The sequence below is a fragment of the Pelobates fuscus genome, chromosome 4 (assembly GCF_036172605.1).
Source record: "Pelobates fuscus isolate aPelFus1 chromosome 4, aPelFus1.pri, whole genome shotgun sequence".
NCBI lineage: Eukaryota > Metazoa > Chordata > Amphibia > Anura > Pelobatidae > Pelobates > Pelobates fuscus.
This window is the reverse complement of record NC_086320.1, coordinates 60,124,753-60,148,310: the sequence shown is the minus strand read 5'-3', so window position 1 is coordinate 60,148,310 and position 23,558 is coordinate 60,124,753. Positions and strand designations below refer to the sequence as shown.

At 39.2% G+C, this 23,558-nt stretch overlaps 1 protein-coding gene across 1 annotated transcript in view; it reads right to left on the bottom strand.

Moving 5' to 3' along the window:
* Nucleotides 1-3,947: 3,947 nt before the first annotated feature.
* Nucleotides 3,948-23,558, bottom strand: part of MTERF3 (mitochondrial transcription termination factor 3) — a 44,344-nt gene continuing 24,733 nt past the window's right edge. The window contains exons 4-8 of the mRNA XM_063451222.1: nt 20,039-20,228; nt 8,274-8,421; nt 7,405-7,476; nt 6,589-6,750; nt 3,948-4,163 (exon numbers count right to left, since the gene is read on the bottom strand). Coding sequence (XP_063307292.1) covers nt 3,969-4,163; nt 6,589-6,750; nt 7,405-7,476; nt 8,274-8,421; nt 20,039-20,228 — 767 coding nt within the window. The 3' untranslated portion in view covers nt 3,948-3,968. The remainder of the gene's footprint in view (nt 4,164-6,588; nt 6,751-7,404; nt 7,477-8,273; nt 8,422-20,038; nt 20,229-23,558) is intronic.

Sequence of the window (23,558 nt, the reverse complement as noted above, 5' to 3'; positions counted from 1 at the left end):
GCATTGCACTAAATTAGAGCTTGATAAGAAAAAGAAATACATGATTTTTAATGAAGTGAGAATTTGAAATGAATTCTGAATTTAAGGCCAGAGTATCTGAACTGAAATACTTTTTCCAGTGTGGCTATTTTGACCTTAAATTTGAAAATGACATTGAATTCAACTTGAATTTTCACTTTAACCCCTTAAGGACCAAACTTCTGGAATAAAAGGGAATCATGATATGTCACACATGTCATGTGTCCTTAAGGGGTTAAAGGGCCACTATAGTTAGGGCCAGATTAAGAGCCCAGTGGGCCTGGTGCTGACAATTATGATGGGGCCTAATTACAGAATCTTATCGACCAAAAACACTAAACCAGTCATACCTTCCAAGCGTCATGTATCTGATGGAGTTGGTGTTGGAGGGGAACTCAAAGGATGCAGCTATAAGAATACACATACTCTATGCTAATCTCTCTCTAATTTATGCTTTCATCTTTCAAGTAAATCCATAACCCCTAACAGCAGTGTCCAGTGAAGCAGGAAGTCAATGGGCGGGGTAAAAGGGTGGGCCACTGACGCGAATCACGTGACCAGAACTGCCAAAAGGGGCATGTCTGTCCAAAGAATTGGACGCCCAGCCCAGTCCCCTAGTCTTCCAGTGTCTCAGTGTCCTCATTTCTCCCCGTGTCCCCATGTCTCAGTGTTTCCCTTGTCACTAGGATACTAGGGGACACAGTGAGACATGTGCACAAAGTGAGACATGGGGACACTGAGAGACATGGGGGCACTTGTGGATACAGACATGGGGACACTGGGAGACATGGAGACACTGGGAGGCATGGGGACACACACACACTAGGAACTGGGAGACATGGGGACACTGAGACACTGGCTGGGAGGCTTGAGGACACTGGGAGACATGGGGACACTTGTGGACCCAGACATGGGGACACTGGGAGACATGGGGACATTGAAAAATGTAGGGGCACTGGGAGACATGGGGACACTGAGAGACATGGGGGCACTTGTGGATACAGACATGGGGACACTGGGAGACATGGAGACACTGGGAGACATGGGGACACAGACACTAGGGACTGGGAGACATGGGGACACTGAGACACTAGGGACACTGGCTGGGAGGTTTGAGTACACTGTGAGACATGGGGACACTTATGGACCCAGACATAGGGACACTGGGAGACATGGGGACATTGAAAAATGTAGTGGCACTGGGAGACATGGGGAGACATATGGACACTGAGAGACATGGGGACACATACACTGGAAGACCGTGGAGACACTGAGACACTAGGGACATTGGCTGGGAGACATGGGGACACTGGGAGACATGGGGACACAGACACTAGGGACACTGGCTGGGAGATATAGGGACACTGAGAGATAGATATTTGGGGACACAGGGACAATGAGACTCAATGGACACTGAGACATGGGGGCACATACACTGGGAGCCATGGGGACACTGAGACACTAGGGACATTAGCTGGGAGACATGGGGACACTGTGTCCCTAGTGTCTCCCAATGTTCCTATGTCTCCCAGTGTCCCCATGTTTCCCTGCTGCCTTTCCCACCCATCATTCACATCCCTGAGCGGTTGTCTGTCTGCAGACTGGGAGATGCTGTCTGAACTTTCTGCGCTGTGTAGCTGCTCCATCGCGGATCAGTGAGTAGAGAGAGGCAGGGAGGGATATGCTGTAACTTCCTATCCCTGCCTCTCTCCACACACAGTGACCCCTACTGGCTGGTGCTGGTATTGCAGAGTAATCTCCATTTATACTGAGAAAAATATCTGCATTTGTATTGCTGGTATTACTACAATACTGGCACGGCCAGGCAGCCCCAAATACCGGCTGTGCTGGTAAAATACCATTCAGGTGGCAAACCCAAGACTAGTAAGTTAAAAAAAAAAAAAATTCTTTTAAATGGGCCTATTCCATGGGCCTGGGCCTGGAGCTGCATACTCGTTTTCCTGGCACTATAGTGCCCCCTCCCGTAGCGCTGAAGGGGGAGGAAGGGGTTAATGCCTTACCTTTTTCCCAGCGCCGGGCTCCAACGGCGCTGGGACTCTCCACCCTCTTCGGACGTCCCTGGCTGTATGCGCATGCGCGGCAAGAGCCACGCGCGCATTCAGCCAGTCCATAGGAAACCATTCTCAATGCTTTCCTATGGACACTGGCGTCTTCTCACTGTGAAAATCACAGTGAGAAGCGTGGAAGCCCCTCTAGCGGCTGTCAATGAGACAGCCGTTAGAGGCTGGATTAACCCATAGGTAAACATAGCAGTTTCTCTGAAACTGCTATGTTTACAGCAAAAAGGGTTAAACCTAGCTGGACCTGGCACCCAGACCACTTCATTAAGCTGAAGTGGTCTGGGTGCCTATAGGGGTCCTTTAATGAATAAACGTGACAGTTACAAAGTTGAAATATTATTGCTGTTTATTTGTTTAGGTAGCACTTAAATGGACACTATAGGCACCCAGACCACTTCATCTCATTGAAGAGGTCTGAGTGCAGTGTTCCTGTCCCCTTAGCCACTGTACAGTTGACTTAGTATGAAGTGGACCGACTACACTGTGCCAGTGCTTACTGATAACATTTTAAAAATGCCCTCCAGAATATCGATGTTATCACTGCTAGTCTAATCAGTCAGTCCTCTCCAAAGTAACTACACATAGTAAAACATTAAGCAATCAGAGAAATGGTGGATTGGGATGCAATGAGGTAGATAAATGACAAGATATCCATACTAAATGCTACATTTCTTTATCTGTATACTTTCTCTTTTTGGTCAGCTGGTATACACCTGTAAGTTCTTTTTTATCACCATGTCTGTATTGATCCATATCTAGTACACCTAATAACCAACCATGAAGTATTAGATTGAGCACCAATGAGTGTCTGTGATTGTCTGAGACTGTCAGCTCAGCATTGTAAACGCTCATCACAGCGCCCATTGCTGGTATAAATTGGTATTGCCTGAGCCATACCTCCAGTGGGGGAAAGGTTGTGGGAGGCCAGAGACTATTACTTGTTGTTAAACTTCTTGAAAATGGAGGGACAGTGCCAGGGGACTCTAGGCACTATAACCAATTATGGATTTTAAGCACGACACAAGTACTAGGAGAGGGGGATCTTACTCCTATCCCCTTCTCTAGATTTTCTAGGGAGATTTCAACCCCTATATGACTGTAGTTTTCTGTGTGCCTAGCTATTTAAAGAGTTAATAAAAAAAACTTTTTTTGGGTGGAGCAAACCTTACTGGTATGTTCCCCCCACATCCTCAAAAAAAAAAAAATAAAACCAAACATAATAAAATATACAAAAAAACAACGTACCTTCACTTAAGCATGAAGACCAACTTTCTCTAGCAGCCTGATCTCCCTCCTCTGACGCCCCCTTGCTGGAGGTATGTTAGGGAGGATGCGAGCAGTGTGGAGGGGGTGGCCATGCCACCATTGGCTATCTGTTGCCAACATGTGTGTGCAGACAAAGCAATTTAATTACGTTACAGACATAAGCAACCTGGAACTGGTCTGGCTAATGATGCTCTAGTTAAGGTGCAGGGGGTAGCGTTACATCTCTGACAAGAAAGAGCATTTTCTCTGTATGTGATGCCTTTCATAGTGAAACACTGCACATACAGAGTCTAACCACCATGACCACTTTAAATCAATGATGTAGTTATGGTGTTTAAAGTAACCCTTTAAAATCACTACTCAACAATAGTTTGCTGCATCAGAATTAACTGCATTGTTCTGCAGCTCCATCAGGACTTCTCTTTCACAATGTCAGGTGGTGGTTAATGTCAACAGTGTACTCTGACTGCAGAGGATTTTTCCAGTTTTTTGTTTAGTGATTAAAAATAGATCAAAATAAAACACAGTGTTAATGGTACTTGGAATGTCCGCAAACATAAATAAAATAATCTTTCTTCAAACTGGTTTGAATAAATAATTTAATTAAAGTGTTTTTAGGAACGTTTCTAACTCTTCAACTGTTGCTTTGGCAACCTCTTCACAAAACAAGTTGTCAGGCAGAGATGCTAATCTGTCTAGAGACACGTAGTTGGGTTGCGATGGGTCATACGTCGCCCTTCCCAGAAATGTAAGAAACTGGTGTCTCTCCTTCAGCCTTAAGTGCTTTGTATTAAAAACCTGGAGAAAAAAAAAATAGTTTGTAATGTATATCTTATATATAAACAGATAATACCAGATTTGCGATAAGAGTGACCAAACGCTAGATAGTTAGTGCTACATCTTACAACATTAGAATGTCAACCTGTGCAGAGCTTTGCCAAGCAAATAACATGTTTGATATGTATTGCACAAGGATAAAATTGGGCTTTACATTTCCAGCAGGCAAAATAACTACTGAAAAAAGTATCTTGCTCATCTATCTTCTGGCTTGCAATTTTAATAAAAAGCCAAGGTAAGCTAAAACAAATTCTCATGACAGGCTGGGCCCGACTTACCATAACAGCCAGCGTACACCCAATATACTTAAATAATTAACTTCCAGGATTATGTAAATTGATTGAAAAAATTTGAGAATCCCCCATGTATCTAAAAATTCAAATGTTATAAATATCATTTATATATAATTTCTGTGAAAGACGGTTCCCCACTTTTCAATCTAGTAAATAATACTGAAGCATTTACTAAGGTGTGAAGTACAGTAAAGGTAGGTATAAAACACACACAGCTAGACAAAAAAAAAAAAAGTACACACAAGTCTGAGAAAAAAAAACTAATAATATAAAGAAATTGATTAATTGTCCACTACTAAACAAGATTTAACTTCCCTGACATGAACAGCCACATCTGTTTTGTCGTGTTTTCGTTTATAACATTAAATTATTCGAATTAGTTCTTAGAACACTCTGGGAGGATTTATTTTGCATCACTTACATAGAATAAGAACCAAGACAGATAAGAACCATTCGGTCCATCTAGTCTGCCCAATTTTCTAAATACTTTCATTAGTCCCTGGCCTTATCTTATAGTTAGGATAGCCTTATGCCTATCCTACGCATGCTTAAACTCCTTTACTGTGTTATCCTCTACCACTTCAGCTGGAAGGCTATTCCATGCATCCACTACCCTCTCAGTAAAGTAATACTTCCTGATATTATTTTTAAACCTTTGCCCCTCTAATTTAAGACTATGTCCTCTTGTTGTGGTAGTTTTTCTTCTTTTAAATATGGTCTCCTCCTTTACGGTGTTGATTCCCTTCATGTATTTAAATGTTTTTATCATATCCCCCCTGTCTCGTCTTTCCTCCAAGCTATACATGTTAAGATCCTTTAACCTTTCCTGGTAAGTTTTATCCTGCAATCCATGAACCAGTTTAGTAGCCCTTCTCTGAACTCTCTCTAAAGTATCAATATCCTTCTGAAGATACGGTCTCCAGTACTGCGTACAATACTCCAAGTGAGGTCTGACCAGTGTTCTTACAATGGCATGAGCACTTCCCTCTTTCTACTGCTAATACCTCTCCCTATACAACCAAGCATTCTGCTAGCAATTCTGCTGCTCTATTACATTGTCTGCCTACCTTTAAGTCATCAGAAATAATCACCCCTAAATCCCTTTCCTCAGATGTTGAAGTTAGGACTCTATCAAATATTCTGTACTCTGCCCTTGGGTTTTTATGTTCAAGATGCATTATCTTGCACTTATCCACATTAAATGTCAGTTGCAACAACTGTGACCATTTTTCTAGTTTACCTAAATCATTTTCCATTTGGCTTATCCATCCTGGAACATCAACCCTGTTACATATCTTAGTATCATCAGCAAAAAGACATGCCTTACCATCAAGACCTTCTGCAATAGAACTAATAAAAATATTAAAGAGAATGGGTCCAAATACAGATCCCTGTGGGTCTGCACAACGGCATTCACTTAGAAAGGTTAGGGTTGCAACATGCAGGAATGTTTATCACAACAAATAGGACACCTGGTATCTAGGTATCGTCTATGTAGAAATTAGTCCTGATAGTCAAAAAATGTGTCTATCAGAGGTTATAAGAGAGGGAATAAGAGAAAGAATAGGATAAAAGCTCTGAAACTGGAAAAGATAGGATTTCACCAGATCCCATAGAGACTTACAGATATATGAGCATATAGGTATCCAGGAGCTTTTAACATATAATAGATAAATACTATACCGTATATATATATATATATATATATATATATATATATATATATAATATCAGAGGTTATCATAAGAGGTTATTTATGATATATGTTCACGGACTATATATGATATAAGATATAAGAACATTTTTAGTGCTTGCACTAACCGCTTATTTATCTGCGGTTTGAACTTTTATGTATGGTTGATCTATAAGATTAAGGAACTGTTTATTGGTTGTTTCCTGGATTTCTTAAGAGATTTAGAATTTTGGAAATTATATTGACATTTACATCCAATATTTATATCCACTCTCTGATATTATATATATAGTATTTATCTAGTATATGTTAAAAGCTCCTGGATACCTATATGCTCATATATCGTCTATGTAGAATTGGATATCTTATAATCTTGTTTTATGACATCACAATACCATACCTGTGGAAATTTGGCAATCATGTGGTGAGGGATTCCCATTGTATTGTGCACATAATCAAACGTTTCTGTAAGTCTGTTCTTATGGTTGGTGAGGATTTTGGGAACCCTCAATGCTATATGTTGTATTTCATTCTTACGGAAGCCCAACTCAATTTCAAACACCTGGAAAACAACATAACAGACAATTCCAATTGTATGCAAGTTAGAAAAAAAAGCATAAACTTGATGGAAAAAAACAAAACATTCTTTACAAATAACTTCTTCCACTAGGGGTCCCACTTCTCACTTTGGTATGATTCATCTACCTAATGCTTTTGCATGTACCCAAACCAATCTTGGTCAGTACAATCACCCAAAGTAGGCAATAAACATCCCTAAAGATTATCTTTTACCCATTGTCAGTAAGTCACCATAATATTTGAAGAAGAATGGGGTATTGGTTCTAAAATTCCATTACAAGTAGATAAAGGGAAGATGCAATTATTTATTGATATTTCGTAGTATTTTGTTATTTATTTTTTTGTTTTTTAAATATGCACCGTTGGAAGAAACAAGCTTTTGTAATAGGTTTCTTTTTTTTGTTTTGTTTTTTTTTGCTTGGGCATAAATCAGTTAGACAGATTTCAAAATATGTAAAAACAGTAACAGAAAAATAAACAAAGTCAGGTGCTCATGTTAACAGTTAAAACAAAATGAAACTAGTGTGGTTTTGGCAACAATAAAAAAAACAAAAAAAAACACACATAACAGGATAACAGGTTCTTATTATGTGCCTTACTGTAGTATTCGTAAATAAAAAGTGTGTGCGTGCCCTACCTTCAGATTTTCCCGAATAGGTTCAAGGCTTCCAGTCACCATTCTTGGAAAGCGAGTTATCAAGTCTCTAGTCTATAATTGAAACACATAATTTTTACTTATAAAATTCAATTATGCATAGTATAATAATATACCACTTATGAACGCACACATACACACACACACACACACACACAAACTGCAATGTAAATGCTCCTGTAAAACTGTAACATTGGACACACACAAGAATAAGAATGGATCACATTTTTAAAACAAACACCGATATCCTACTGGTTTATTGTAAATTTGCATCTTACTGAATGAAGATAAACTTCTGTAAAAATATTAAAACAAAATGCTGTAATATAAATTTGTATTGTTTGTTTTTACTTTTTTTTTTTCTGTTCTCACTTTCTTGCATTACCGTCTCTATTTAAGTAAAAATGAAGACAGGGTTCACTGGCCCTAGTTCTCTACGCTGCGGAGTTTCTGAGAATGCTACTGCTATATATTTTAACTCTATTGCATTGGTTTAATAAATGCTTATTTTGTTATAGTTTACGGTTTTATTTTATTATTTCTTGACATACCTGTAACACCTGCTAAATATAAAATATTTTTTTTAAATGGAGAAAAACAGCTTTATCAGTGAAGAATCCTGCGTTAAAGAAAGGGCACAATAATGGAAACTTATCAAAGTGTTGTGTTCTAAAAAGTGGTGCAAAAATGTAAAAGTGTTCTGCTGTTCTACTTTAGACCACTTTTTTTTTAGAAACAAAAGCTTTGATAGATCACCCCCACGGGGTATCATTTAAAAAATATAGGCAGTTAATAGGCTTTAAACTCAAATATTAGAGCCCATATATCAGGAAATCAAATCACAGTCTCACGTTTTCCGCATTGAGCCCGAGTTCTTTCTGGAAAAAGCCTAGACGGTTATCCAGTCTCTCTACTGAAAAGTTCAGCCAATAGGGAGCTCGTGCAACAATACTGCTAATGGCTTCTTTGCTGAATTTTTTGATCCTCAGGTAAGCAACCCTGAAAAAAAATAAAGGGCACATAAATAAAATAAACATTTACAAAATTCCACTACTATATATTCCAAAATAAAATATAGTCTGAAAAGCTCTCAAACACCTGCATAAATATTATATACATATATAAAGTATACATATATCTGAGGTGTAACATCTGAGACCACTGTCTAAATGAGTGCAGTTCTAGGAACAACTAAGATACTGCAAAAAAATGTTAGGCTCCCAGAAAACAGAATATAGTGTAGTATATTATATAGGTGGTGAGGCGAAATAAGAGAAATGCCACTTACAATTTTCTGGAGCTTATACACAGATATATGTACCTTTTCCTGATCTATACCTAATTACGGCCAGAGAGAAGAGACTCTGGTTTGGCATACCCAGATCTAACAAGGGCTTGGAACCTCACCATTGCATGTATTATCTCTATATCTATCTCTGACATGACTGCATGATATTTATTTTCTAGGAGAAACTCACAGGTAAACTAGTAAATTTACTTGCAGTGACAAAACTAATTTTAAAACTCAAAAACATTTATTTTAAATTACATTGCAGGGGGATGCATATACATTGAGAAAAACAAATCGACATTTCATGTCACAGTCTCCAGAATGGTGTCCAATAATCTGAAATGGTTTTCTAGGGCCAACCATACTTATTAATCTCGGTTCCCGATATAAAGCCCCACTCTTCCTCCACATTGAACGTGGTGAGGTGGAGAGCAATCAAGTTGAGTAGTAAGATAAATGTTCCACTAGATGTCCATAAACCCTCAATTTCACAGATTAAAGGAGATGTGTATTCCTCTGCCGTATATATGAAAAATGCTTAGTGCCTAGCAGGGACACCAGTTTCACATTGCATTTCTGCTCCCATCGCCTACCAACACTGACTGTGGTTAAGTAAAATGCCTCGATAAACCAGAACATTCACTGGCTCATAAAAATCAAGCCTTCTGTTGGGGTGCCAAAAGGATTCATCCTCATCTTAATCTTTATCGGTCTAAGTTTTAGATTTGTCAATTTCTTCAAAATATTTATCCTGCAGTGATGGTTTATTGATATATAAAAAAAATATATATTTTAAATGTATGTATGTATAAATGTTTGTGGTTTTGCTAACATTGCTTTCTTTTTTATAAACCTAGGTCTGGTTGGAATATACAAATCTCGTATGATGATGGAGGGATTCCCAGAGGGGATATATCATTCTACTGTCACGTTCTCTATAAAAAAGAAATATCTTTCTTTATATCCCTTTTCATAGTTCCAGCAGATGGTTGTCTGTAAGGGCTAGATATTTGATGCTCTCGTGCGGAGATTTAACTACAAATTTCATGGTTTCCACAACAGGTATAGAACACATCCCAAACATTTATAATCTTTCAAATGTAAAAACAAAGTAGCCAATCAAAAGAAAAAAAATTTAATATATCTTTAAAACTGCTGCTTAACAATAGAGATTGATGCACCCCTTCATTCTTCCTTGTTCTTCTAGACGTGCAAAATGATATTGATTATTTTATTAGGGGTTGGACGGCAACCTGGAACAGCAAGGCTTACCTTATATAGACTTAGAAAGCTGGTGATTCAGCAAAGATTGCTGCCGGAAACTCACCTAAATGGATTCACAATGAGTAGACCAAAAATGTGTAAAAGGACCATTATTGGCACCCAGACCACTTTATCTCAATGAAGTCGTCTGGGTGCAGTGGTCCTTTAGTTTTAACCCTGCAATCTTAAACACTGCTGTTTAGCAGATATGGCAATGCCTACACTGCAGGATAAAATATGCCTCTAATGGCTATCTTCCTGACAGCAACTAGAGGAGCTGCTGCTGTGATAACGGAGTCAAACTCTGTTTTCACAGCTAACCTACATTTGATTGAAGGAGCGCAGCACTTGGCTTGCATACACATTTCGACCCAATGCTCTCTATAAGGAGCAATGGGTGCAATGGATTAGACGAGAAAAGGTCAGCGTGACTTTCCGAAGGCAGATCAATCAGCTGCAGGAACTGGGCTTGTGTTCTGGAAAGAAAAGTAAGTAGAGCCCTTTTTTTCTCCATTTTTTTAAATTTGGATTTGGGAGTTTGGGCTAGGAACTAAAGGCAGAAGAGAACACTATAGTATTAGGAATTAAGGTTTGTATTCCAAATGCAATAGTGTTCAAGTAGAGTTCAAAACACGTATTGGAATGCAACAGGGTTGTTGTTTTTTTTTTTTTTTTAACTTTCCATTCCACATTAACTGAAGGAAAAATTGGTTCTTTTCTAAATTAGTCAGTGCTTAACAGACTATGTTGTCTCTCTTTTACAATGTTCTTAAGATCTCTGGAAGCAAACTGATAAACAAGATGATGCCTTATTCCATCAAGTAACAGCCTCACATCATAAAAAACTACACTACGCTTCCCATGAAGGAATTGTTAATCGTAATGAACATCAATGGGAAAGATTCCAAGTGCAGAGGGTGACGAAAAATGAAAAAAGTTCCTCAGCTCCTGTATTATATTGAAGCTAGTCCATCACTCATCAGCCTCCTATCATAAAATGCAGACCATTAAAAAATCCAAAAAAAGCTTGGGAAAGACATTCACCATTCTTGAGAAAGAAACAAAATAACCTATTTGCTTTAAATAGGAATGATCTCCAAGTGGATCTTATCGGCTGTCAAATTTGTTGTCTCTTTAAAAAAAAAAAAAAAAAAAAAAAAAAAAGGTGTTGCATTCACAGATCTGCGCTCTGTATAATAACAGCTCTGTACAAAATTTGGCAGATGTTGTGAGGGCATAAGAAACTGGTTTAACGACCTGGGTGGAGGAGTTTTTGGAAGTGTTGTCAGAACATGAAATATATGCCAGTCAGATATATCAATTTATTACATGATGGGACCATAAGCGAGATGTTCTGGAGAAAGCATACCATCAACAGGTATGTAATATAGTTGCCTGGTAGACCTTAGACATTCATATAGAGATAGCTTGTGCTACATTATTGAGGATTCTATCAGGACAAATCAGTGGTCATCTGAAAAGGACAAGTGGTGGGTTTTTACGATGACTATAATAGACATAGAGTGTTAATTAAGCAGTCTTTATCTGCACTGTAGATTATGGTTGACGTGCTAATTATTTTGTAGTAGTATATTTATTGAATGACCAACATTTACACTGTTTGAAATAGTAGCCAAACAAATCTGACATGTACATGTTAATCTTTGTGATTGTGTATTTTCCAAGACAGGCTAGCTAAATACCACAGGAAATCCACCTCTCCTAGCCACTACTGAGGTAGATATCCCGCAGTCCCCTGAAATGATGGCTGTCAGGAGTTACATTTTGTATTGGAACTAAATTGTTGATGCTGTCAAAAGCAAATGATGCTACTTTTTTTTGCGACATCAAAGGCTTTTTTAATTTATTGCTAGGAACAGTCATCTTTTTGTGTCTCAATATGACCTTTTACAAATTATTTTTTATTTAATTTCCATAAAGAAATGCCATAATTTCATAAAAATAAAAATATAAAGTCTATTTATTTTACAATGTTTATAAGAATGCAGACATTTCAGTATTGAAATGATTTTTACCAAGCTAGCAAGTCTCTCCTTTGTCTTTTACAAAAATTGAAGGTGAAACAAAACAACCCAAAAATGTATATATACGCATACATATTTTAATTTTAAAAACCCCTAGACCCTCTGTTTTTGCATTTGCTCTACAAAATGATCTGACAGAGCTTTCTGTTCTTCAGTACATATTTGAATAAAAAATAACGTTCTACAACGCCTTTGACCACACAGGATTTTTACTTGATAAAGCCCTGCGTGGTGAAATGCGTTGTGGAACATTATTTTTAATTGTATGTTAATAAAGGAATATTAGCTACTTTTACACCAAGATTGTACCACTTTCCTTTTTATTTCTTGTAATATATTTTATTATTTAATTTGCCTGACATCCAGTTCATTTATTCCAATTAGGACCTCACCAAAGAATCAAAAGTGGGGATTATAAAACCTGTGCCCTATTCACCGAGCAGTTAGCATGCTCAATTAAATGGTAGTACAATACATACAGAGAGCACTATTTTTGTCCTATTTTGTTTGTCCCCTTGAGTCTTCTTGCTGCTATACTGTTGTGATACCTGAGAACTAAGTCTACCCCATATATCCTAGAAGTGGGAATAATACCACTTTACACCATCTACACTAGAGCTGCTCATAGATCTGGTAAATGTGAGAAGACTTACCCTTATCTTTTACTCAGTTAAGCTCTGTGAGATATACTGTACCATTGGGATTTTTTTCTGCTTTTTCTAAGAAGAATACCCTTTTCCATATCTGATATTTTTATTACATACCGTATTTTTCGCTCCATAAGACGCACTTTTTTTCCCCTCAAAAGTGGAGCGAATATGAAGCTTTACTTACCTGTCTTGCAGCGTTGGCCGGCAGCACAGGGCGCACCGCGGTAGTGGAACTTGAATTTCATGTTCCGGTTTCCGGCGGGACTGAAAGGAAGTGCGCACTCAGCTTGTGCGCACTTCCTTTCAGTCCCGCCGGAAACCGGAACATGAAATTCAAGTTCCACTACCGCGGTGCGCCCTGTGCTGCCGGCCAACGCTGCAAGACAGGTAAGTAATTATGGGACAAGGGGAGGGGGACAGTATGGGAGAGAAGAATATGGGGAGGGGGATGAAGTCTATGGGGGGGGTGGGGGTGGATGAAGTCTATGGGGGGGTGGGGGGTGGATGAAGTCTATGGGGGGGTGGATGAAGTCTATGGGGGGGTGGGGGGGTGGATGAAGTCTATGGGGGGGTGGGGGGTGGATGAAGTCTATGGGGGGGTGGGGGGTGGATGAAGTCTATGGGGGGGTGGGGGGTGGATGAAGTCTATGGGGGGTGGGGGGTGGATGAAGTCTATGGGGGCTGGGGGGGTGGATGAAGTCTATGGGGGCTGGGGGGGTGGATGAAGTCTATGGGGAGGGGGGGATGAAGTCTATGGGGAGGGGGGATGAAGTCTATGGGGAGGGGGGAGATGAAGTCTATGGGGAGGGGGTGGATGAAGTCTATGGGGAGGGGGTGGATGAAGTCTATGGGGAGGGGGTGGATGAAGTCTATGGGGAGGGGGGGGATGAAGTCTATGGGGAGGGGGGGATGAAGTCTATGGGGAGGGGGGGGATGAAGTCTATGGGGAGGGGGGGGATGAAGTCTATGGGGAGGGGGGATGAAGTCTATGGGGAGGGGGGGATGAAGTCTATGGGGAGGGGGGGATGAAGTCTATGGGGAGGGGGGAGATGAAGTCTATGGGGAGGGGGTGGATGAAGTCTATGGGGAGGGGGTGGATGAAGTCTATGGGGAGGGGGTGGATGAAGTCTATGGGGAGGGGGTGGATGAAGTCTATGGGGAGGGGGTGGATGAAGACTATGGGGAGGGGGTGGATGAAGACTATGGGGAGGGGGTGGGTGAAGACTATGGGGAGGGGGTGGGTGAAGACTATGGGGAGGGGTGGGTGAAGTCTATGGGGAGGGGGTGGGTGAAGTCTATGGGAGGGGGTGGGTGAAGACCATGGGGAGGGGGTGAGTGAAGACTATGGGAGAGAGGAGAAGACTATGGGAGGGGGGGACACTATGGGACAGGGGAGAAAAAAAATATTCTGTACAAACTGTCCCATAGTAAGAAACACTATGGGACAGTTTGTTCAGAATATTTTTTTTCTGGGTTTCTTCCTCTAAAAACTAGGTGCGTCTTATGGTGAGGTGCGTCTTATGGAGCGAAAAATACGGTATTTTAGGTTTTTATATATATTTAACAGTACATATATTTATTGGCGTTACCTTCCTCTTTTCCTTTAATTTTACTATGTTTCTTTTTGCATTTTCAGCCAGCATATTAAATCCCATGCATTTCCATTTTCGTATCAGTATTGTTCCATGGACTAGTTATAATGTCTGCATAGCTCTTTCTGAATATCTGTTTATTTCGGCAAGAGAATCCTCCTGTCATTCCTTCTTTTTTTTTTTTTGTATAGAATACAACGTATAACAGAGTAGTACAAGACACACAGGTCTGTATCAGTTAAATGTGAAAATGCATAGCTCTATGCCAAATGAGTAATATTTGCTTTGGATGGCAGATCAATCAGAAGAAAGGCCAACTCAAGTCAACCAAGGAAAACATCCTTCAGAATGTGAACTAAAACACAGTTGAGTCCAAAGTACAGTTAAAACAGTTGAAATCATTGACAACAATGGAAGCAGCATCGGCCTTTGTACAAATCAGAACACGATCATCCACGCTAGACTTAGTATGATGGGCACAATGGCACCTCAGAGGTAGTTTCTTAGCTGTTTAAGTCCTAACAAACACCACTGGGACACACTCATTACCATTCCCAATGTTCTGAAAAAACACCTAAAGGCTTGATCTTTACAACTTAATTCTGGGCTTTCCACTGAAAGAAATATACTGGACAATTCACATTGGGCACATTCAATGTCAGTCTATAGGTTTGGGGGGTGCACTTAGGCAACCTATTTGCTGCTGCCATACATCAGGGATCTTCAAGCAGTCTTCTCAAATTTGCTCCACTCCCACAATTATCTATAGGGGAAGTGGGTTTGCAGAATTGGACAACAACGCAACCGCATCATATATCAATCACCGGAGGGAACGTGGAGCCAGCAGCTAAAGACCAAAATGTTTCCTAGAATGGAATAAACACAGATAAATACAGAACCACTGTAGGAAGCAAACTTAACTCTGCTCGGATAGAAGACTGTAATGGTGCCTCTTGCCTCTGCCAGATGTATTACTGATATTAGAGTTTTTTCCTCAGATGAACTCTTTATGACTTTCTTCCAAAATAAGGTGTTTCCTAAGACCTATGCCTCATTTTTTTTACCGAAGGTAATATCACTATATAACCTTAACCAAGAGGTCATTGCTCCTCAATTCTTCCAGTCTCCCTCTATGGAAGAAGACAAGGCACAAACTGGCTTTGGTTCAATGTCCTTATCAACTACTCAACATCCTGGAGGAAAAGCTCACAGCAGATCATTATTGCATAGGGTAACTCAAAGGAAAAGCTGCATCTATTTCAAAGTTCTAGAAGTGGATTGATATTTCAACATCATAAGCTTATGGAGCTGACCATGATCCAATGCCATCATGGCTCAATCCATGAGATTTGTCTCAACCTCCTGAGCTGCAGAGGTTCCTTTGACTTTTGTGAGCACTTGTAGAGCTACTGGTCTTTTTTGAATACTTCACTTTCATTACTGTTTGTTTGTATGTTACTTCTGCTTCTCAGTTCAGGTTGGTACGGTAATTCTATTTCCAATTCTGTTTCTCTCTAATAGTAATTTCCTTTACTTGGCCCTTACAGTTTTACTAGTGTTTGTGTAATACCCAATGATTAACGCTGCCACGGCTAGTGAGGAATAAGGAAAATGGATCAATATTTACAATAATTTTCTCTCATTATAAGCATGTATACATTGTCCTCGCATACAATCTAAACTGTCAAGGCAAATTATAGGAAGCACTTTTATTTCTCTTTTTAACCACAAATTATTTTTCTAACAAAAATCTTTCATGTTACAGACATTACATTCTAGGACTAGGAAAAGGTGAACAGATTGCAAACTAATTTTTCCTGGTTACATTATCTTTGGCAAGCAGTTAGTAGAAATGGTTTCTGAGCAAAGGTAAGTGATTTATTGATCTAATAAGCAAAAGCAATGAATAGGTTTATCCTAAATCAGTATTGGTGAAGAATTACACGTTATGCCAAAACAAAATAAACTGAGGGGACATTGCAGCTATCTTTGCCTAATTTTAACCCCTTAAGGACACATGACGTGTGTGACACGTCATGATTCCCTTTTATTCCAGAGGTTTGGTCCTTAAGGGGTTAAGATAGAGGTTATCCCTTGGCACTGGAAAGACTCACTCTTATATCAAGCTTTTTTAAATGGTGTGATATTAAATTGTGGGACTGTGCGATCATGCTGTAGTAGTTAGTAGCTCATAATGCCCCCTTAACCCCTTAAGAACGCATGGCGGAAATAATCCGTCATGGTTGTCCTTCACTTAAAGTAAGTATTTTAACAGCAGGAACCGATCCTCTTCTGGTAACTCGGCTCCACTCTGTCAGCTAAGGCCAGAATTAGTGGCCCCAGACTGTATTATCCTCTGGTTGCAGATCCCCAAGTGAGCATTGCAAACAGGCATTTAAATCCCCATGCATTGTGAGCGTAGTTACATCCCTGCACACACCAGGGAGTCCCAGGTATCACTGGATACTGGGGGCTCCACTCTAGCAGCTGGAGCCATTTTTAAAGTCTGTCCGAAGACTTTATCATATGCTACATGCAGTGCTGGAAGTCAACACAGCATGTGACTCCTTAAAGGAACCAAAATTTGCAATAAAGGAAGTATAAACATTAAATGACTCTTTGCAGGAAGTGTTTAGGAAGGCTGTGTAAGTCACATGCAAGGAAGTGTGACTTGGCTGCATAAACAAAGTGATTCAACAATTAAATGGTAGAGAACTGAGCAGCGGCATGATCTATACACCAAAACTGCTTCATGAAGCGAACATTCTTTTGGCGACTATAATGTCCCTTTAAATAGGCATTTAAACGCCTATAAACAAAACCCCATCAATTAATTAATGCATCCACTTCCAATTGAATGTCTGGGTCAAGCCCCCGAAATTCTGGGTCCATTTATACAAAGTACAAATGTGGCAGAGGTGTACAATACACTTAAGCTGTTGCAAATGGGTTACAGCAGAACTGTAACAAGTTTGATTTTTGCAGAACCCATACATACAATTTAGCTGTGGGTTGTGCTTTAAAAAAATTAAATAAAAAAAAAAAAGTTAATATTTTTCAAATTTACATTGTATGCCTGGTTCTCCTGCAGTGTGTTGTATTACTACATTGTACCAGTGATCCCAGCAGTAGCCATTTGTTGTATGCTTGTTCAAGTTAGGACTGCCTTTTTAAGCTATTATATTATATTGGATGTTTGACCAGCTTTACGTTTATTTGCCATCCCCTGTTCCAAGTGTTTAATTAGACTTGCGAGCAATCAAGTAGACTTAAATTAAAGATATATAACAGATAATACCTGGGAAGTTAGGGATATGGGATTTCTTTAGACTGGGGCCCACTATTAAATAAAAAAAGAATAAAGCTATAATGGAACTATAAGTCAGATTAGAAGGGGTTATTGGTAAAGCAATAACTGCTACATAACACAAAAGGCAAAATCAGACTTTAGTGATAGGAGGAAAATGGAATTCAGCTTGCATTGAATGTCAAGGTTAACTGATAAACGGATTCTAGAATTTTAAAGATTCCATTGTGGAAGGTCGGTTAATTTTCAAGTGACTCACAAGGCAGTATATCTCTAAACGTTTTATAGCTCCATGTCGGCTTTCTTATTTTAATAGAGAATCATTGCATGACAGGCATTATAGGAACTAACCCATATAGTTGGGATTGTTACGGATATTTTGAAATCAAAGCGGTTTCTACCGTGTAGATAATCTCTTTTGCATAGAAGTTAGAAAACCAAAAAAATACAAAATAAATGTCCATTTCGGAAAAGAACAGATACTGAAAGACCCAACCAAGTTCTCACAGTTCAGTTTTTTGTAATACTTTAGTAATGAAAAAATAATATACGTTTCTTTAACCACAGCTAGACACACACCTCATCCAATGCAGTATTTTATATTTAATATCACATTTTGGTAGAGATTCATTAACTGCTATGGTGCAGCCACAAATTTGCGGTGGCTGGCTAAAAAAGCATGAATGGCAGAAATTAGGCATCTCACAAGGCAGCATTGAAAACATACAACAATTGTGAAATGAAAGCTTATAAGATGTGTAGTCCGCATGAAGAAAAGGTAGCGATAGCGAACAGAAGACTAAGAATAAAAAGGAGTCCTGTATACAAGTGAACACCATAGGTGTTCCATGTGTGGATGCACCACATGCCCGGATATGCCTCTGCAGGGAGGGACTACTTTGCTTTCTGGATAAGCCATTTAAAACAAAAAATACATATATATTTCTCCTCTACCCCAAGATGCCAATATATGAGTGGTTATGGCACCTTGATGGAGTTTTCCGTGGTTACTGAATCGAATATCATTACACAAAAGTATATACAATTTTCATTTCTTCAAATAGGCATTTTGACATTTTTCATGTATCAACAATCTCTGCCAACATTTGTATAATAATTTGATATTTTCCGTTTTATCTTGACAAATAACCACAAAAGGTCTGATTCATCAATGATTCTTCTTACACACACACACACACACACACACACTGTGCCCATAAATATTAACATCACTGTTTTCACTGCGAAGTACAGGAAGTCAAATAACTATCACAAGTTTCACAGAGTATTTTAAATGACATTCTAAGCACCATAATACTGTAGTACGGTGGTTATGGTACTTTAAGAATGCACAAGAAAACTTGTATTTCTTCTGAAAGCACAAAAGATCGCAGGTATTATTTTGGTTTGAAATATAGGTGTAGTTTTATGCAGAGCTATTTCCCTTCATCTGAATCAGATTTTAAGCAAAGATTCAAAGTGAGCAAATTAAGGAGGAAGGAAGTAGAAAAAGTTGAACATTTTATGCTGAAGAATACTCACCCACTAATTTCAAGAAAAACAATGTGTTATTTTGAGTCACAAGATCTCCACAACACGCAGGACCTACATTCTATAGTCAAAGTTGAGCATTCACCTGCAAGCACATTTAACCAAACCACATTTTTTTGCCAACAAGAAAATGCAGCATAGACTTTTATTTATCTTGTTTATGAATATACATGTCTAGGAGCAAGGTATTTAAAAATGGAATTTAGTACTCGCTGTCCTCCCCTTAGGTTTAAATAAACACAGTATTTTTATGCGGTTAACCGGATTAGAGTCTCTCCCCCTTTATCTTCTTGTATCAAATTCTAATATCTCCCCAAACATCAAATGTGCAAATTACACCCTGGTCCCCGGACAAGTTAAAATTGGGAACATCAAGAAATGACATGTGTTTAATTCTCTATCTCCACATAGTGTTTGTTGACCAACGTCTTCTGAAGCACATGAAACCTTTATAGGTTATCCACATTCTCCGAATTCAGCTATTCATGTCATAAGAACACTTAAAGGAGCAGAACTGAAACATCAAACATATACTCTGTTTGAAGAACATTGGAGTGTGTTTACTTTAGTTATATGAATTTTTGAAACAAATAATTAAAAAGTAGGTTTGGCATATTTACTTAATCATTATCCTATAGAGAAATTTTAAAGGGACACGGTAGACACCATAACCACTTCAGCTTAGGGACATTGTTCTGGCAGCATGACAGCTTAAGTAGTTCTGGCCTCTAGAGTGTCATTTTAATAGGTGGAAGTATAAAAGACAAGAATGCATGAAATAAGAATCCATAAAAAGACCCTTAGCTAGCCGTATTAGGTTTTTGGCTTTATTCAAATCATGAGAGTTAACAGATAGTGACCTATTATTATTATTATTATATAACTACCCCCAGATTATAGTTTTAACTACACAATACCTTTTTTGAAGATTGTCCAGATCTTCGCTGAGAATGAAAGGATTCTTTGTTAGAAATTGACCAAGCTGATTGTCTTCTAAGCCAACATCCTTCAAGAAAAAGAGGACTTTGCTCACATCTTTTTCAAAATCTAATCTCAACAGAAAATTTGCTACATTGGGGCGCCTTTCAATTTTGGATAAATCAACACCTGTAAAGATAAAAAATATATTTATTTTCAGCATAAAAAACAAACAAAAAAAAAAAAAACAACAACAACAACAAACATACCTAAAATTAGCTTATCTTGAACTTATTCATGTAAAATGCAAAGCTAGCTGCAATACCTCAAAGTTTTTAAAACCATTTAAAAAATGTTTGTTTTTTACTTTGGGTGAGTAATCCTTAGTAAAATTCAAGTAACGGTTCTAAAGGTGCCCCGACCCCATTTTCACTCACCCTATTCTCCATTTCAGACCCTTTTTCTTTCCTGCTCCTCAATTAACACACCTGCATCTCAGACACATGCACACTTCTTGTCTCCTCCATATAAATCTTTAATAATCTCTCAACTGTATCATTGACAACCATCCTAAATCCAGCAGAACAATAATGATTTTAGGGCACTGTCCCTGTTTTTTCAAAATTCTTCTTCAGTATTCAATTTATGGATTACCCCAGCGTTTCCCAACTAGTTTTCCGCAAGAAAATAATTGGGGTTCCGCTGCAATTTACCCGTCGGGTGGCTTAAGCATTTAGGGCCACCCGATGGGTATCGCTAAACAGTTGTCCGGTCAAGCGCCGCGGGCGTCTAAGACCGCGACCAGACCCCTGTTATATAGGATACTGGGAGGAAGTGACAGCACTTGCACCCAGACAGAGCGCGCCGGCTGGAGGGAGAGGGAGCGCAGCGGGGAGTGAGCAGCTGTCGACCCGGCACACCATCCTCAGTCAGCAGCACTGAAAGAAGAAAAAAAGTAAGCTAAGCCTATGTGTATGTACCTGTGCGTGTGTGTATATGTACCTGTGTTAGTGTGTGTATGTGCCAATTTGTGTATCTGTATGTATGTATGTATGTATGTATGTGTGTCAGTGTATCGGCCAGTGTGTGTGTGTGTGTGTGTGTGTGTGTATCGGTGTGTCAAGTTGTGTGTATCTGTCAGTATGTGTATCTGTGTGCCACTATGTGCCAGAGTGTGTGTGTGTGTGTTTGTGTGTCTGTGTGTCAGATACATACACACACACACAGATACACACACTGGCACATCCAAACACAGATACACACACAGATACACACTGTGTGTCAAGGTGTGTGTATGTCAGGATTACAGTTGATCCAGCACGCAGAATAGTATCACACCTAGGACTAAGGATAACGTCTAACCGGACCTTAGAGTGGCCGGACTTAACGTACTAGAGAATAGTCAATATATTAGCTGAGGTCAGGGACACAGAACGAGACACAGCGATAAAGAAAAGTCAATAGTCAAGGATGCCAGAAGTCAGGGAAGTCAAATGAAGCCAAAGTCAAAAACCAGAAACACGATCAGGAACACACTCTCTGATAACCAATTAAGGGAAACCACGACAGGGCAATGGGCTAAAGGAATAAGTGAGTTTAAATAACCCTCTTGCGGATCCGATTGGCCGTACCTGGCCTTTGACTCTAAAACGTGCATGTGCGTCTTTTGCGTGACGTCACCCGCACGCTGACTTCTTCTTTACCGTGAACAGACGTGGGGCTATATAATAGAGTGGATCCACAGCGGTCGGCATTCCAACATGTCGTAAGTACCAGGCATCATGGCAGAGGACTGCCAAGTGGTACTCCTCTTAGTCTTAAGGAGGCAATTATCTCTGTGTCTGTCACATGGAGACGAAGGGTACGTGACAGTATCTGTTTCAAGGTGTGTATCTGTGTGCCACTATGTACCTGTGTGTGTGTGTGTGTGTGTGTGTATCTGTATGTCAGATACACATACCGGCAAATACAAACACAGACACACACACAGTGTGTCAAGGTGTGTGTATCTGTGTGTCAGATACATACACACTGACACACATATACACAAACCTTGACACACAGTGTGTATCTGTGTGCCACTATGTGACAGTGTGAGTGTGTATGTGTGTCAGATACATACACACTGACACACACCTTGACACACAGATACACATTGACACACACACTGTCACATACAAACACAAACACACACACCTTGATACACAGACACACCAGCACATACAAAAAAAGGTTTATGCAACGGCACAAAATTGTTGTGTTTTTTTTTGGGGGGGGGGGGGGGAAGGAGGAGGGATGTTCCACAATGTTGATACCATATGTCAAAGGACATATTTATTCCCCTGCATTACCCTCTATAGCTGGCTTTCTGAATAGACTGCCAGGAGGAAAGACAAATTCCAAAAAGTTGACACACAGGCTATAGTATATTCATTCTTAATGTATACGGTGCACTCTTTTCAATGATAGCACATCACACACTCGAGTGTACAATTACGCCAGACACCAAGATTGATGGCTGCCTTGGAGTGCCATCTTTGAAGCCTTTGTGTCATTGTAATGACAATTGTGTCATCTCTATCACTGCCCTTTGACAGAGTCACAGATTTGAAAAATGGCACCAGATGACATGTTTTTCAATGCATAGACTGACTTTTGTGAAGCATTATAGGTGTACAAGTCAAATAATGATTAACAGCTGTGCTCTAATTGGTTTCAGCGGTATTTAATTTTTATAGATGAGCAGCACATTTCCATTGCAGAATTAAACAGGCCTGTTCAATTACATTTCTATTAAAAATGCAATGCAGTGAATTTATGGATTGCTAAATTGATCTCAAAGGGTGAACGGGCCTCACTGGTTTGGAAACCCCACGTTCATATTAATGATCTGATAAAAATAAAAATAAACACTTATTAAAAGAGCAGTGCTAAATGGAGAAAGCAGGACAAGCTGACAATTGGGGGTGGGGTGGGGGGGGAGGGAGGAGTGGGAATAGTTCTAAAAACAAATAATTATAAGACGAATTTAGGATATAAATATTTAAATCATGCCAAGTTAACTTCAAATTTAAAAAAAATCATAAGATCTTAAAGGATAACACTGTGGGATACATTCCAATTTAGGCCTCAATATAATTTTGTTAGATACGATTTTCAAACTATGGCAATCAGTTAGACAAATGTTACAAATGATTTATCTAAAGAAGTCACCATTAAAGTCTATGGGCATTTTTTTCAGATTGTGATCTTTTAAAAAGTTTATCTAAAAAAAAAACAATTAATATGATACCTTAGTTTGATAACTATCAGCACATTAATGGTTAACAATGTGAAAGCAATCACAATGTCAATGTTCTGATATAAAAAAAGAGTTACAGACACATTATGGGTGGGTGTTTAGTGTGTATGTATAGGTGCGTTCAATTCCCATCTTTCCTTTTTAACCTCTCTATACCCGCCTCTATCCATTTATTGCTCCGTCACATGTGTTTCTCACCCCTTTTTCTTATGCCCTCT